General features: G+C 36.1%; 2 protein-coding genes across 2 annotated transcripts; both read left to right on the plus strand.

The window, feature by feature from the left end:
- Nucleotides 1–20: 20 nt before the first annotated feature.
- Nucleotides 21–3,711, plus strand: LOC115972325. Its single transcript, XM_031092581.1, has 5 exons — nt 21–784; nt 1,487–1,585; nt 1,787–1,831; nt 2,116–2,253; nt 3,087–3,711. Exons 1-5 carry the CDS (start codon nt 395–397, stop codon nt 3,435–3,437), a joined length of 1,023 nt encoding a protein of 340 aa, XP_030948441.1. The 5' UTR covers nt 21–394; the 3' UTR covers nt 3,438–3,711.
- Nucleotides 3,712–7,378: 3,667 nt separating this feature from the next.
- LOC115971276 (DNA repair endonuclease UVH1) lies at nt 7,379–13,987 on the plus strand. The gene is made up of 9 exons (XM_031091094.1): nt 7,379–8,337; nt 8,928–9,151; nt 9,380–9,465; nt 9,738–9,893; nt 10,756–11,520; nt 12,273–12,383; nt 12,475–12,735; nt 12,820–13,043; nt 13,483–13,987. Exons 1-9 carry the CDS (start codon nt 7,484–7,486, stop codon nt 13,691–13,693), a joined length of 2,892 nt encoding a protein of 963 aa, XP_030946954.1. The 5' UTR covers nt 7,379–7,483; the 3' UTR covers nt 13,694–13,987.
- Nucleotides 13,988–14,621: the final 634 nt, after the last annotated feature.

The following is a 14,621-nucleotide window of genomic DNA, read 5'->3' on the forward strand; positions in this document are numbered from 1 at the left end:
AAGAAAATTATTTTTAAAATTTTTAGGATTTAATTTGTTTGAAAAGTAATTTCCCCCGAAATTTTTATTGGTAAAGCTTTAGAATTAGAACATTATCATTTTCACTGTCCAGTCAAAGGCTGCTAAAGAAGGAAACACAAACGTCTGTGAAAATCGTTGACCCACTCAGCTGCTCCACTCTCCATGATCATTCATTGATTCATACACTTTTCTTTCTAAGATTCTTCGTCCTTAATTACGAAGTATTAAAAGAAGTCACTGTTCTATACGCAAAACCCAACCTGCTCTGTTTTCCACAGTCAACTCCATCCAGATCTCAACGCCCGATTCTCTCCCCACAATCCAAAGACTCCAAATCCCTTTCTGGGTTTTACTCTTCTCCCCCAAATCTCAAATGGGTCGCAAGCCAAATGACTCAGAGTCCTCCTGCAACACCTCTCTGATCCTCCTCTTGGTGGTTCTGAGTTCCTGTGCTCTGGTCTACTTATTCCTCTCTGTGTTTCTCACACCAAGTAGGGAGTACTACTCTATTCATGTTGAGCCTTTGGAATTTCTTGAAGAGGATGCTATTGCAGGGGAAGAGAATGGAGCTTGTTGTAGAGGGATTGAGAATATGGAGCTTTGGGGTAATGCTGTGAAGTGGGGTTCGGACTTCAAGTTCAATTCCTCTGAGGAGTGTTGCAAGGCTTGTAAGGCTATGTGTAGTGGCAATGATGGGCCGTGTTTGTGTGATTCCTGGGTCTTTTGTGGAAATCGGGAGGCTTGCGGATCGAAATTCGGAGAGGTGAGTGTAATTTGGTTCTTGGATCTCTATAATTTTTTTGTGTAATTTTGGTTTAATATGTTTGGTATGTGATTTGGTTATTCTGGTGAATTGCTTGTTTGTTTGTGAATCTTTGGAATGCTGAAACAATTTATTCGAAAATGAGGAATATGCGTGAACTCTGAAGTGGTTTCAGTAACTTGCAGTATATTTAAATGTGGAAACTCTAATAGTAATAGATTTTCATTCTTAATAGAAACGACTAAGGTTGCCATCCAGTAAAGCCGTATTCCGTATTTACTGAGTTTTTATAGGTTCACACGCTAAATTTGATTTGGAAAGTGTGGTCTTTGGTGATTGTTGTTCAATGATCAATATGCAATTGCCTAATGAGTTCCATAATATGGTTCATTGGCAAAGAGATCTATTGAAATAATAAGAGTTCATCTATATGTAACTTATTCTGTTGGGATTCCTAAGATTAGTTGGATTGTTCACCTTTTAAAGCACTTCCGGAATTTTATTTTATTTTTCTTTTCTTTTGATGATTGGTAGTGGACAGTTATGACACAATTTCAGAATATGTTTGATTTTTGTGAATTTTAACCAGATATTTATATTTTATCATCCCATGGTTGCCCATAAAGTTCTAATTAAACAATATACTACATTTCTCAACTAAATGAGTTATAACTTCATTTCATTCACTTCAAATTGCTTCAGTGTTGGCTGAAGAAACAAAAGGACACCTTGGCCCCACAACGGCAAGATTTGGGGCAGAAAGTTAGTTGGACTTCTGGGCTCATCTTTGGAAAAGGAGAGGTATACAATAACTTTTTTGCTGATGTGAATAATTTTCATACTGTGAAATCGGAAGGTTCTCATCATTTTTGTGATGTTTTTGTACATTTGCTATTGATGATATCATTCCGTCATCTCTCTCTGTTTTCAATTTTGAATTTTCAGCATTTAATGGTATGGTTAACTTATCTCTTAGTTTTATATTATTGTCTTTTCTTGTAGGGCATTGTGGGCTTCGAAACAGAATATGGCACTCTTCATATAAAAGTAAGCGTTCATGCTCTCTGCAGCTTTAAGCTCCATATGCTTTTTATATGGTAATAATGACCTGTAGCACTGGTATAGTTAACTGGCAATGAAGCTAGAATCTTTTCTATAGATGATAAGTTTAGGTGCACTAGCTTACAAGCTTGCATTAGTTGATATCCTCCTTTCCTGTAGTAAATATCAAACTTTTGTTCATGGTCTACAAATGTTTTGATTTGGTTTTCTGGTTTTATGTAACATTCTAATATTTCCAGTACATAATGACAATACTTCATTTTGTGCAGCTTTTCCCTGACTGTGCCCCGCATTCTGTGACCTACATTCTTGAGCTGTTGACGTTGCGCCATTGTGCAGGTTGCCAATTTTATCGGGCAGAGAGCCGGGGTCTCTCTTGGGATTCAGAAGGAAACCACATAAAAAATGTGAGGCTTCATTAATTTTCTTTTTACTTATCCATCCGCAGTGTGATAGGAAATTGGAGGAAATGCACGTGTACCACTTTCTGGTTTAATTGTGTACTTTTGCTCTATAGTTTCGCCTATGGTAACTTGGTCATACTGGTATTTGTATTTAGGCTTTCATCTAGAGTCTATAGTTGCTTCTCATGAGCTTTAAAACTTTGATTTGTCATTTGGCCTCAAAGTTTTTTTCCACTCCCCCAACATAGTGTGATTCTACTATATATAAAATTCAAAATTAAGGGGCTTCACCAATCACATTTATCACAAGAGAGAGAGAGAGAGAGAGAGAGAGAGAGAAGGGCATAATCCATCAACATAGCTACATATAAATTCAGAGCATCCAATGGATAGTGAGGATAGTACTTGAAATTAATTCTCTCTAAAAATTCACCCATGCCGAGACACATGCATGTGGGAATATCTTGCTTTAAAGTTTAAACTTGAATGCCAATAGGGTAACTAAATAGCCACCAGAAATTAGCTGTTTTTGACTATTAATGTTTACATCAATGATGCAATTATTGTCCTTTTCATGTGTTTTGACAAAATGTGGAGGTTCCTTACCTTTTGAAACTTTTGATCCACGTTAGCTTCTGGACATACCAAAGGGATGAAGTGTTGTGCAGACCATATGTACACATACATGTTCTCTCTCTCTCTCTCAACACCAGCTTTTGTTAAACACTCCTTGGCTTCTTCTGATTTACTGTGTGTATTGACTGCGGTAACACTGTTTTTATAATAATTTGAGTATTTAATAGTTATAACTCAGCCTTGTTTTGTGACTTTCCCAGGCGCCTTTAGGCCCTCCTTTTGCATTGATTCAAGGAAAACTGGAACCCCAAGGAATTACATTCAATAAGATCCCAACTGAAGTATGCCCAATTATAAGAAGGGGTTCAGTTGCTTGGATTGGTTCTGGCCCAGAGTTTTTCATAAGCCTTGCAAACCACCAAGAGTGGAAAAATGCATACACAGTGTTTGGTTCAGTCCTTCCAGAAGACATGGAAATTGCCGAGAAAATTGCTCAGCTCCCCACTACACCAGATGTTTGGAACAATATCAACGTGACCGTCTTGAAGAAACCTGTTCCCTTTTCGATTCAAAGAATCAAGAAGAGTAATGGAGATCTTAACGGCATGTAACCTCAGGTTAAATCCATATGTAGATGTTTGCGTGTAAATGACAATTTTTGTTGCATTTTTTTTTTTTCACGGCTGCTTTCAGATGTTACAAATTCTATTTGCATATCTTTGTAAGTTTGTGGTAGTAATAACACCAATTTCTGGAGCTGTTTGTATTGATCTCGCTGGTGGGCGCTTAGTCATATGAGAGTTCTGTTCTTTGGTCTATGTAACGAACTTCATACATTCATAAAAAGAAATACAAATGAAGTACTACTACTTGCACTGACTAGCATCTTGCGTGTAACTCCATTACGCAGTATAGCAGGTAGTTGATCATAAATTTGTCAGAGGATAAATGTATGTGTGATGGTACAGAATGTGTTGAGATTACAAGCTGACCAGCTTGTGTTAAGTCAGTGAATGGTGCCATTACATAAAGCCTGAGACTGTAAGACACGACATCGTTTTGCTTTCATCCAATTCACTGTAAAACTGATACGATGCTGTATCTCTATATTTAATCAATCACATGCTAAATATGTGTAATTCTGTTAGACAGCCGTTGGGTTTAGTTAGTTTGTTGTGACAGTTATAGGCTCTGTTCTATGTGCATATACACAGTGCTTCATGATTGTAAACCATAAGATAACATTTTGAGTAAAATTGAATGGTGTGCATTTTATTCATCTCTCTGAAATACTCTCAAAGTTCACATGGTATCAGAGCCAGCGTGGCCAATTTTTCGAATACCATTGATTCTGCTTCATAATCAAACTCTTCCACTCAAGCCCGTTAGCACTCTTATGAAATATGTACTTAAGTCAATCAAGGTTGATAGCACGAATTAGCTGCTATGGAAGAACTAGTTAACTTTGATCTTGAAAACCTTCTCAATATTTGAGTATATCGATGGCTCTCACTCTCCTCCAAGTAAGTTTATCCTCGATAGCAAAGGTAAATTCAATGGAGTCAAGAATACAAAGCATCAAATTTGTTTAAATAGAGATCAAGCACTGCTAACTTTGATGAAATCTACTCTTACACCTTCAGCTTTGTCCATCGTTGTTGGACTTAAATCCACTCATGATATTTGGAACACACTCAAGAAAAGGTACACCTCAATTCTCACTCTAACGTGCTTAATCTAAGAGTTGGATTGCAATTGTTAGGTCCATATATTTAGGTTGGCAAACCGTGAACAATTGTAACAGTTAGAATCTAGATTGTCTACTAAATTGGTTTCAAGGTTAGTTATTTGATCTAGAAAATTGAAGTTCGAGCAGTTGAAGACTCAAGGAAGAGTTTTATTTTGACATATTTTCTTTATAATCCATCAATTAAAGAAGATAAAAGTGTTTTTTTTTTTTTTTTCGTTAGGGTTCTGACCACAAGAGAACCTTCAAGATTCTACAAGCCTACTCTCCTTAGAATCCTTATGAAATCTTTTGTAACTTGTAGAAAAACTAGTAGACTAATGGAGGCTACTATATTAGTCTACTAGTGAATGTTGGTTGTTTCACTTTGATAGAAGGCTATTCATGATTTGTTTAATTAATAATTAATAAATTAACTGATATAATTGGGGTCTAAAAACCTAAAGAGTTACCCTCTTTTTGCACAAAGTTTCAAAATAATTACTCTCTTATGAAATCTTTTGTAATTTGTAGAAAAACTAATAGACTAATGGAGGCTACTTGTGAATATTAGTTGTTTCACTTTGATAGAAGGCTATTCATGATTTGTTTAATTAATCATTTGGCTTTAGAATTAATTAACTGATATAATTGGGGGTCTAAAAAACCAAGAGTTACTCTATTTTTGCGTCCTCAAAGTTTCAAATTAATTAAATTGCTACTCTATTTTCTTTTAAGACATATGCAACACATTATTCCATCAAATGACTAATATCATTTGGATTTTAAAATACAATACAATTTGGAATTTTTTCTAGTAGGTGGACAATCACATAACAATGTCTTTTCTAGGGTTTAAACTTGAACCATTTCATGTTTGCACTATCACTTGGCACCCTCAAGAATATGTCCTAAACTTAACAACAAAAAGGTGTTATCATATAACTTCGGTGTGGGGTCTAGTGGTCAAGCACTTTGTTCACCTTATTTCTAGCGCATAGGTTTGAGTAGTTTGGGACATTTTAGGATAGGGTGGTGGGCCATGCACAAATAGGGCTTATCTCGTTAGATGAATAGTAACTTGCTCCTATAATTTCACTTTTTTTTATTATATAAAAAGAAGCAAAAAAAAAGAAAGAAAGAAAAAAGAAATGTTATTACGTAGTACTTCGTTAATGTTTAACTATTACTCTACTTAAAATTTGATTTTAAAAAATATTAAGAAATTAAAATGATTTACTCCTATTGAAGTTAATGGCCAAAAGTTTTAATTATCCACCATTATTTTTATTTTAATAATTAAATTTAGCCCTTACTTTTTGTATGTGTTATTTTGTTTAGAGTAACTGTCATATATATTTGTATAACTCACTTTTATCATGTGATCGTACTTTAAGTAGATCCATGGACCTTTTTGATACATGAATTTCTTGTGATCCATGAATCTCTATCACTCAACTACCAATAAGGTGAGTATATGAATAATAAGCATAAAAAAAATATTAAAAAAAAAAATCAGTAAGTGCTTAAAAATTTGGAATGCAACTTATAATTGTCATTCAGGAATAATATTAAGTATCAAAGTACCCTTCATGTCAGTACAAAAAAATGGTTTCCTTGTTCCTGTAAAAACCTAAAGGTATGCCAAAAGAAAAAAAAACTCATTTCATTAAATCACTTGATGTATTCAAGTTAAAAATCATTCCATGCCCTGCAATTTGCTTACTCAATGGGTTCACATGGAGTTCTCCTTTTTTGATTGTTCCACTACGAATTGGAGACTAGAGAAATTTACGTTGAAATTGAAATTTAGCATTTTATTTTGTTTTTTTGAAATTAAATTTATCCATCATAACCAAATTTGTTTCTGCTACTATTGAATTTCATATTCTCAATCTAACAACAGATAGAAACATAGAAAAAGAAAAAGAAAACACTTACATGGACCTAATCAAAGGTGAGGTAAGGTACCAAATCTAAAATGGAATTAGGTTGCACAACCATAGAAAAAAGTATAATACCTGAGATGGAAGAAGGAAGGAAAGGTGAGGTTATGCGAGAGGAGGGAGACCACCATGGCAGTGGCTGTTGCTTGGAGAAGAAAGCATGACGTGAGGTAGGATGCCACTGTCTCTAGGGAGGGTGGTGGCTGGGCTTGGGTTTGTTCAATCCCTCTCTCTCTCTCGTGGGTTTGTGAATCTCACGTCAGATTGCAAATTGAGTTTTGATTTGGAACCGGATTAGGATTAGGATTTCCTCTTTGTTTCTTATGTGTAAATTTTAATTTTGTAATTTTTTAATAAAGAGAAATGCCATATCATTAAAAAATGTCAAGTCATTTTTCTGTTAACTACGTAAGCAATATCGCTAACGGGAGTTAACAAAAGGACTTATATCGCTTATTTTGAAAACTTAAGAAACCAATTGTGCTCATTTGAAACTCAAGGGACCAATTGCGCTCACAAGGTAAACTTGAGGGACTAATATTGTAGTTTCATTTAAAATTTAAAGGTTAAAAGCTTTAAAAAAAATCAAAAGATTTTTATTATTTTGTAGATTATTTTAATAATCCTAATATTTGTTTTAGTTTTGATTAAAAAAAATACATAATATATTTTCATCATTTAATTTTTTTTTCTTTTATTTTTACTTTGTATTTTACTACATTTCGCGAGTTTATTTTATATTATATGATTTTTTACAATCACATGTAACTTACATGTTAATGGAAGTGAAATGCTATAGGTTGTACTTAAAGAGGAGTTTTTGACTTTTGTTAAGGCAACGTCGTCGTTTTGATCTACTATTGACTGAGGAGAGGAGCAAGCGCCTCACTTCGACTCCTAAATAAAAAGTCTCCCAATTCCAAAATCAAACCGCCCCGCCACAAACAACCGCCAAACCCTTCTCTTCATCACCACCACCACCAGAATGGTCCAATTCCACGAGCAAATAATTGGAGAACTTCTAGAAGATCCGAACGGCGGTCTAGTAGTCCTCTCCTCCGGCCTCTCTCTCCCAAAACTCATCTCCTCTCTCCTCCACCTCCACTCCTCCACCACCGGAACCCTCCTCCTCCTCTCTCCTCCTTCTCTCAAATCCCTCATCCTCCACCACCACCACTCTAACCACCCTCAACTACCTTCCGAAATCTCCGCCGAATTTCCCGCTAACCACCGCCTCTCTCTCTACTCCTCCAACTCCATCTTCTTCATCACCCCTCGCATCCTCATCGTGGATCTCTTGTCCAACAAGCTCTCTCCTTCTCTCATCTCCGGCCTCGTCATCCTCAACGCTCACTCTCTCTCCGAGACCTCCACCGAAGCCTTCATCGTCCGCATCCTCCGGTCCTCCAACAGAGACCTCTACGTCCGAGCTTTCTCCGACAAGCCTCACGCGATGGTCTCCGGCTTCGCCAAAGCCGAGCGCACCATGAAATGCCTTTACCTCAAGCGCCTCCACCTCTGGCCGAGATTCCAGGTCCACGTCGCGGAGGAGCTCGAGCGGGACCCGCCGGTTGTGGTCGACGTCAGGGTTCCGATGACGAAGTACATGGTTGGGATTCAGAAGGCTATTATTGAGGTTATGGATGCGTGCTTGAAGGAAATGAGGAAGACTAATAAGGTTGATGTTGAGGATCTGACGGTGGAGAATGGCTTGTTCAAGTCGTTTGATGAGATTGTGAGGCGGCAGTTGGATCCGATTTGGCATACCTTGGGGAAGAAGACGAAGCAGCTTGTTTCCGACTTGAAGACCTTGAGGAAACTCTTGGATTATCTCGTTAGGTACTTGTACTTGCTTTGCTCAATTCATTCATTTCGAAGAAACTTACATTTTGATCACTCTTAATAAGCGAATTCACTTCACTAGATTATACTTTCAAATATGACTTATATTTCATTCGTATGCGTAGCGTGAATTCGTGATTTATTAAGTCTAAAGCTACCATGAATTTCGTGACATTTTTCATAGCTATTGAAGTAGCACTGATCGGTGTATATAAAAGTGACGTTAGTAGTAATCCAAGCGAAAAAAAGCTATGAAATTTGTTGTGCTTGTAGCATTGCTAATTATGATTTTGCTGGTAGCTTTAGTTTCCAGTGTGTTAAGATTTTTATTTTTTATTTTTTTTAATCAGTATGATATGCGTGCACTCAGTGATTTAGAGTTTATTGAACAATGTATGAATTTGAAGGAATAGTTTGATTGTCTTTGTGGATGAATTGATTTTTCTTTCCGAGTTTCTGGTCAAATAGATTGTGATTCGAGTCTTTGGAGTTTGTTGTTGGATAAAGAGTTTCCTTTTGTTCTATTTAAGAACTTGAGTAGAGATATGATGGTTTTTGTGATTACTTTTGTGAAAATACTTGGGTAGGTATGATGCAGTGACTTTTTTGAAGTATTTGGATACGCTGAGGGTGTCGGAGAGTTTTCGGTCTGTTTGGATATTTGCAGAGTCGAGCTATAAGATATTTGACTATGCAAAGAAACGGGTATATCGTTTTGGGAGGTCAGATGGTGCGAAATCAAGTGGGCAGGGTAAGAGCGTGACAGGCAAAAAGAGAAAATCAAAGGGGGATGACAAGAATGAGAAAGAAGGTGAGTGATTGTTATTATTTTTACTATTCTGCTTTGCTCTGGCTTCCATGTGTATTGTTCTACTTCATTTTAGCTTAAATTTTGAATTTTGTCATCAAAGACAGAGAAAAAAAAATTTAAAAGGGCAGGTAAAATGGAGGAATAGTGGTGCACTGGTGAGCTCTTGTGAACCGTTTTTTTTTTTTCTTTTCCTTTTTAACTTTTATTCTTTAAATGAATATGTGGCAGTTGGCGGTACTTCGTTAGCAAGTACAAGTAGTGGGTTAGTTTTGGAGGAAGTCTTGGAGGAGGCACCAAAGTGGAAGGTGTTACGTGTGAGTGAGTGAGTTCCATTTTCTTTGCAATCTGTTGGCTATTTTTTTTTCTAATTGTTGCAGAACATTTTTTATTTTGCAACCTTATATTCATAAGCGATTAATGTGTCCTACAAAGGAAAGATAAGCTATGATTCTGTCCTGATGATCATATTTATTTTGTGTTTTTAGTTTCTCCTATTGTTTCAGTTTGATGGTTTTAGTTCCAAAAACTTTGAAGGTGTTGATCTTAGAAGTCCACTCTAAATTTAAGAGTTACAATTTTATTACAGGAGGTTCTTGAAGAGATAGAAGGGGAAAGACAAAAGCAGAGAGAAGAGTTTCAGGTTGAAGGTGAAGAAAATGATAGTGGTATTGTTCTAGTGGCATGCAAAGATGAACGCTCCTGCATGCAGCTTGAAGAATGCATCTTGAACAGTACACAGAAGGTTTTTCCCACATTCTCTTCTTATGTTTTAGATTTCCTTGTATTCTTTAGCAGTATTATATTCACTTTGTATCACACTTGTTTGTAAGATTATGTTTTTTTTTTTTTCCAAATATCATACTGTAGTCTAGTCAATTGGCTAGCAACCCTCAGACCTAAGTTAAACCAAGCTTTTGATATCTTGAGGATGTTTTGAAGGTTTTATCAAAGCACAGATATACGCTTCTTGTTTCCTCCAACATAATGACCACACACACACATCCTTTACTAATACTTATCCTCATTGCACTTTCAGCCCACCACAAATATTTGTGATTGTAGTCTTTTAACTGATAAATACTATATCTGATAAAAATATGAAATGAAACTCATTTATTCTTCTATGCAATGAAATTCATTTGTACCTGGTCAAAGGTTCTCACAGATTTTTACATACTTGCACTGAGAACCTGGTTGCATTTTGATAAAAAAATCTTTTTGACTATTTTGAAAACTAAGTGAATGATACACAACCTTAATTGACTTATAATTGGTTATTAATTAAAACCTATGACTCTAAATTTATGTCGAATAGCATGTGTTCATTTTGATAGACTTGCATTTTGCATGTTCAAGATTTCTTTCTAAAGCAATTCCATATTTGATCAAACAGGTTTTTAAGCAACAGTATGTAAGTAGAACTTTTGGTAATATTGCTTAATAAAATTTTGGGTTCTCTTAAAAAAGATTTGTACAAAGAGTTGGCTGGTATGGACTTTTTGGTGTACACTTTTATCTTTTTTCCTTTTTTTTTTTTTTTTTGGAAATTGATAATGAATGGATACATTAAAAATAACTATTTAATGTTGCATTTCGTGCTGAAGGTCATGCGTGAAGAATGGGAGAAGTACTTACTAAACAAAGTAGACCTGCGTGACCTACAAACACGTTATAAAAAGAAACCAAAGGATCCCAAAGGTTTTGGGGTTCTTGATGGCATTGTCCCCATAACACCGGCGCAGAATGCACAGGCTAGCAGCAGCATAAACAAGCAGGAACATGATGCACTTTTGGCTGCCGCATCAGAGTTAAGAAGTCAAGCTAAAAAGGATTGTGCTATTGGAGATGATCCGCAGCCTCATGATGGCAGCAAAAAAGGTGGAAAAGGAAAAGGAAAGGGAAGGAGTAAGAAAGGCCCGGCTAATGTTCAGAGTCTTGGGAATAAAAAGGCAGCAAGGAATGATAAAGTTGAAACATCAGATTCAGAAAACGAAGGCAAAAAAGATGAAATCAATCCAGCCACTGTAGACAAATCAATTCTTTGGAAGCATACTCAAGAGTCTAATATTACAGGATCCAGAACTGCTAAGCCACTGCCACCGGTGCACTTTTATGCCCTAGAAAGTGATCAGCCTATACTGGACACTTTGAAGCCCTCTGTAATTATTGTATACCAACCAGACATAACTTTTGTCAGGGAAATTGAAGTTTATAAATCTGAGAATCTATCAAAAAATTTGAAGGTTTACTTTCTTTTCTATGAAGATTCTACTGAAGTGCAAAAGTTTGAGGCTAGTATAAGGAGGGAGAATGCAGCCTTTGAATCTCTGATCAGGCAGAAATCAATGATGATGATTCCAGTTGATCAGGTATGACTTTTGTTGTTCAGTTTATTTTTTAACATAGAGGATGTTCTTGTGGACTCGTCTGTCATGGTTATATGTTTACTTACAATCTATTGGTACCAACCATGGCATTAATCTTGCATGCATTTAGAACAAATTCAACAAGTTGTTAATGTGAATTCATTCGTAGCTGATAAATTACCATTTGTCCTAAAAGCTTAAGCTATTAAGAAATTGTGAATTTAATCATTTAACCATAATTTTAACACTCCTCCTTATCTATAGTAATGTGGAGATAGGGATTGAACTCAAGATCTCTTGCTTTAATGCCATGATAAATTACCGATTGTTCCAAAAGCTTAAGTTATTAGAAAATGATGAATTTAATCATAATTCTAACAGTAGCAATAATATTTTGTATTATCTCCATTTTGAACATCCTAGAGTTATAATTTGGATGATTCTTTTAATGCCCTTAAAATGTTTTCTTGAAATTATGCAGAGATGCCCCCTCTCAGTTTTTGACATGCAAAGCCTGATTGTGTTATCTCCTCCTATTCAAGTGAAATAGATGATTCTCTAGTTCTTCAATACAGATCTCAGTGATTTTATCGTGTCCATGAAACAGAATTTTGTTTGTCTATTTGGATTTATGAATTATTCTGGCATCATATAATAATTGAAATGTTGTTCATCCTACATTTTATCCCTTCACAATCAAAATTAAGTACTTATATGCTTCTGTATGTTGTGGGACTCACCTGGGTTTGAGTCAGGATGGGCGCTGTCTGGGATTAAATTCTTCTGTAGAGCCACAAGCCTCAAGTTCCCAAAACTCTATAACAAGAAAGGCAGGTGGAAGGAAGGAAATTGAGAAAGAGATGCAGGTGTCTGTTTTTCTTCTTCCTCTGTGATCTCTCTCTCCAGATATGCATATTAGGAATTTTATTTTACTTTATTTACTTTTTCTCTTCTCAGGTAATAGTGGACATGAGGGAGTTTATGAGCAGTCTTCCAAATATTCTCCACCAGAGGGGTATGCGCATAATTCCAGTAACCTTGGAAGTAGGGGATTATATTATCTCACCATTAGTATGTGTAGAGAGAAAGAGTATCCAAGATCTTTTTATGAGCTTCACATCAGGTCGCCTTTACCACCAAGTAGAGACAATGGTCCGCTATTATAAAATACCTGTTCTCCTGATTGAGTTTTCACAAGACAAAAGTTTTTCATTTCAGGTAATTGATTTACATTTATGAACAGAAAGCCATGGTTTAGGCTTCATATTCTGCTGGTTTGATTTTTTAAATTTTGGTTTGCAGTCTGCAAGTGATATTGGTGATGATGTGACGCCAAACAGTATTATATCGAAACTTTCTTTGCTCGCTCTCCATTTTCCCCGTCTGCGAATCATCTGGTCTCGGAGTCTGCATGCTACAGCTGAAATATTTGCTTCACTCAAGGCAAATCAGGATGAACCTGACGAGACCAAAGCAATGCGAGTTGGTGTTCCCTCTGAAGAGGGTATTGTGGAAGATGATGTGAGGTAAGTTGTGTAATTTTAATTTGGTTTTCACTGCCAATAGTTGAGTTTTTCAATCTGATGCTCCTAGAGAGAATTTGGGGTGGGGGGGGGGGGGGGGAGGGGAGGAATATGGTGGTAACTACCATTAGCTGGGTTATAGGTGTGAATCCAGAACTTTTTTCATGGCTGACTCAAAGTGAAAACTACTACAAGTTTTGGTGGTGGAAATGATCAAAATTAACAGTCCTTGAGCAAATAAGCATAAAGATGATTTAATTTTGTGAGGTATGTTTAATAGAGCAGGTGGTACACTTGAGGCCTAATGGTGTGTGCTGCAATAGAAAAAGAGGACCTTTTGTTCTTGAGCCTTACAGGGGTTTGAATTAGTCTAGTTAAGTTGCTTGATTTCGCTTTTCATCTAGTATATGAATTTGATGGTATGTTACATTCATCTTTACAGAGCTGAAAACTACAATACATCTGCAATTGAGTTTCTGAGACGACTCCCAGGTGTGACAGATTCAAATTACAGGGCTATAATGGATGGATGCAATAGCCTGGCAGATCTCGCCCTTCTTCCTGTAGAGAGATTAGCTGAACTAATGGGTGGTCAGAAAGCTGCTAGGACTCTCAGGGAATTCCTTGATGCAAAGTATCCAACCTTGTTATGAGGGTTAGTAGCAAGTCATCCAGAAACGACACCTAATTAATTCATTTGTTTGGATATTTGATTTATTCATTAGTGCATTACTATTGAAATTTTGTATTTAGGGTTTTATGAGATCATTATTCCCGTCCCTGTGTTGCGGGTCAAAACTGCCTCTTCCCCCTCCCCAAAGAGCCAAAGAAAAAAGAGGATGATTAATGTCTCCTCTATGGTTCCCATGTATTGCTAGCTGATCCATTGTAATTGTAATTTTTAAATTAAATAGATTATCTGGCCGTTTCATTGGCAATCTATTGAATGCCTAGAGTGTGACATTTAGACTTTTTTAGCTGTAATTTAAATCTCTCTCTCTCTCTCTCTCTCTGCGTGGGTTTTGGGGTGATGACTGGTTGTAATGCTCGCGAACGAGTTGTTCTTATAAGTTTTGATTTTTCAGCCCTAACTCCATCTCCCCACTCCACAACCTTTTCAATTGGTTATCAGCTAAAGCCGAAATTTTATAGATAAAATTATTCGTTATTTTAAAATCGCAACAGAGCTTGCCATCCACGTCCAATATTGAAGTGCATGCCAAAAATGAAAACAAAAAGAAAAAGAAAATTGTTACATAAGGATTCCATAACTATATATATATATATATATATACACACACATATATGTATACAAACACACGCCCACGAAATATACAAATCTAAGTTCTAATCACAAAATTTCTATTTTTGCAGGGTTTGAAAGATGTCATAGTACTAGGTAGTTTTACTCATAATTTTTAATTTTTTGGAGACACTGATTCTTGAACTTGAATCCGTGACTTATTCCTTTTGGTGGAAGGCACTTGCCATCACACTAAGACGACTTGACCTTTTAAAAAAAAGTTCATACCCAATTTATAAAACTCATTTTTGCGAGGTGTGGAAGAAATTATACTATCA

The sequence above is a fragment of the Quercus lobata genome, chromosome 12 (assembly GCF_001633185.2).
Source record: "Quercus lobata isolate SW786 chromosome 12, ValleyOak3.0 Primary Assembly, whole genome shotgun sequence".
Classification (NCBI taxonomy): Eukaryota; Viridiplantae; Streptophyta; class Magnoliopsida; order Fagales; family Fagaceae; genus Quercus; species Quercus lobata.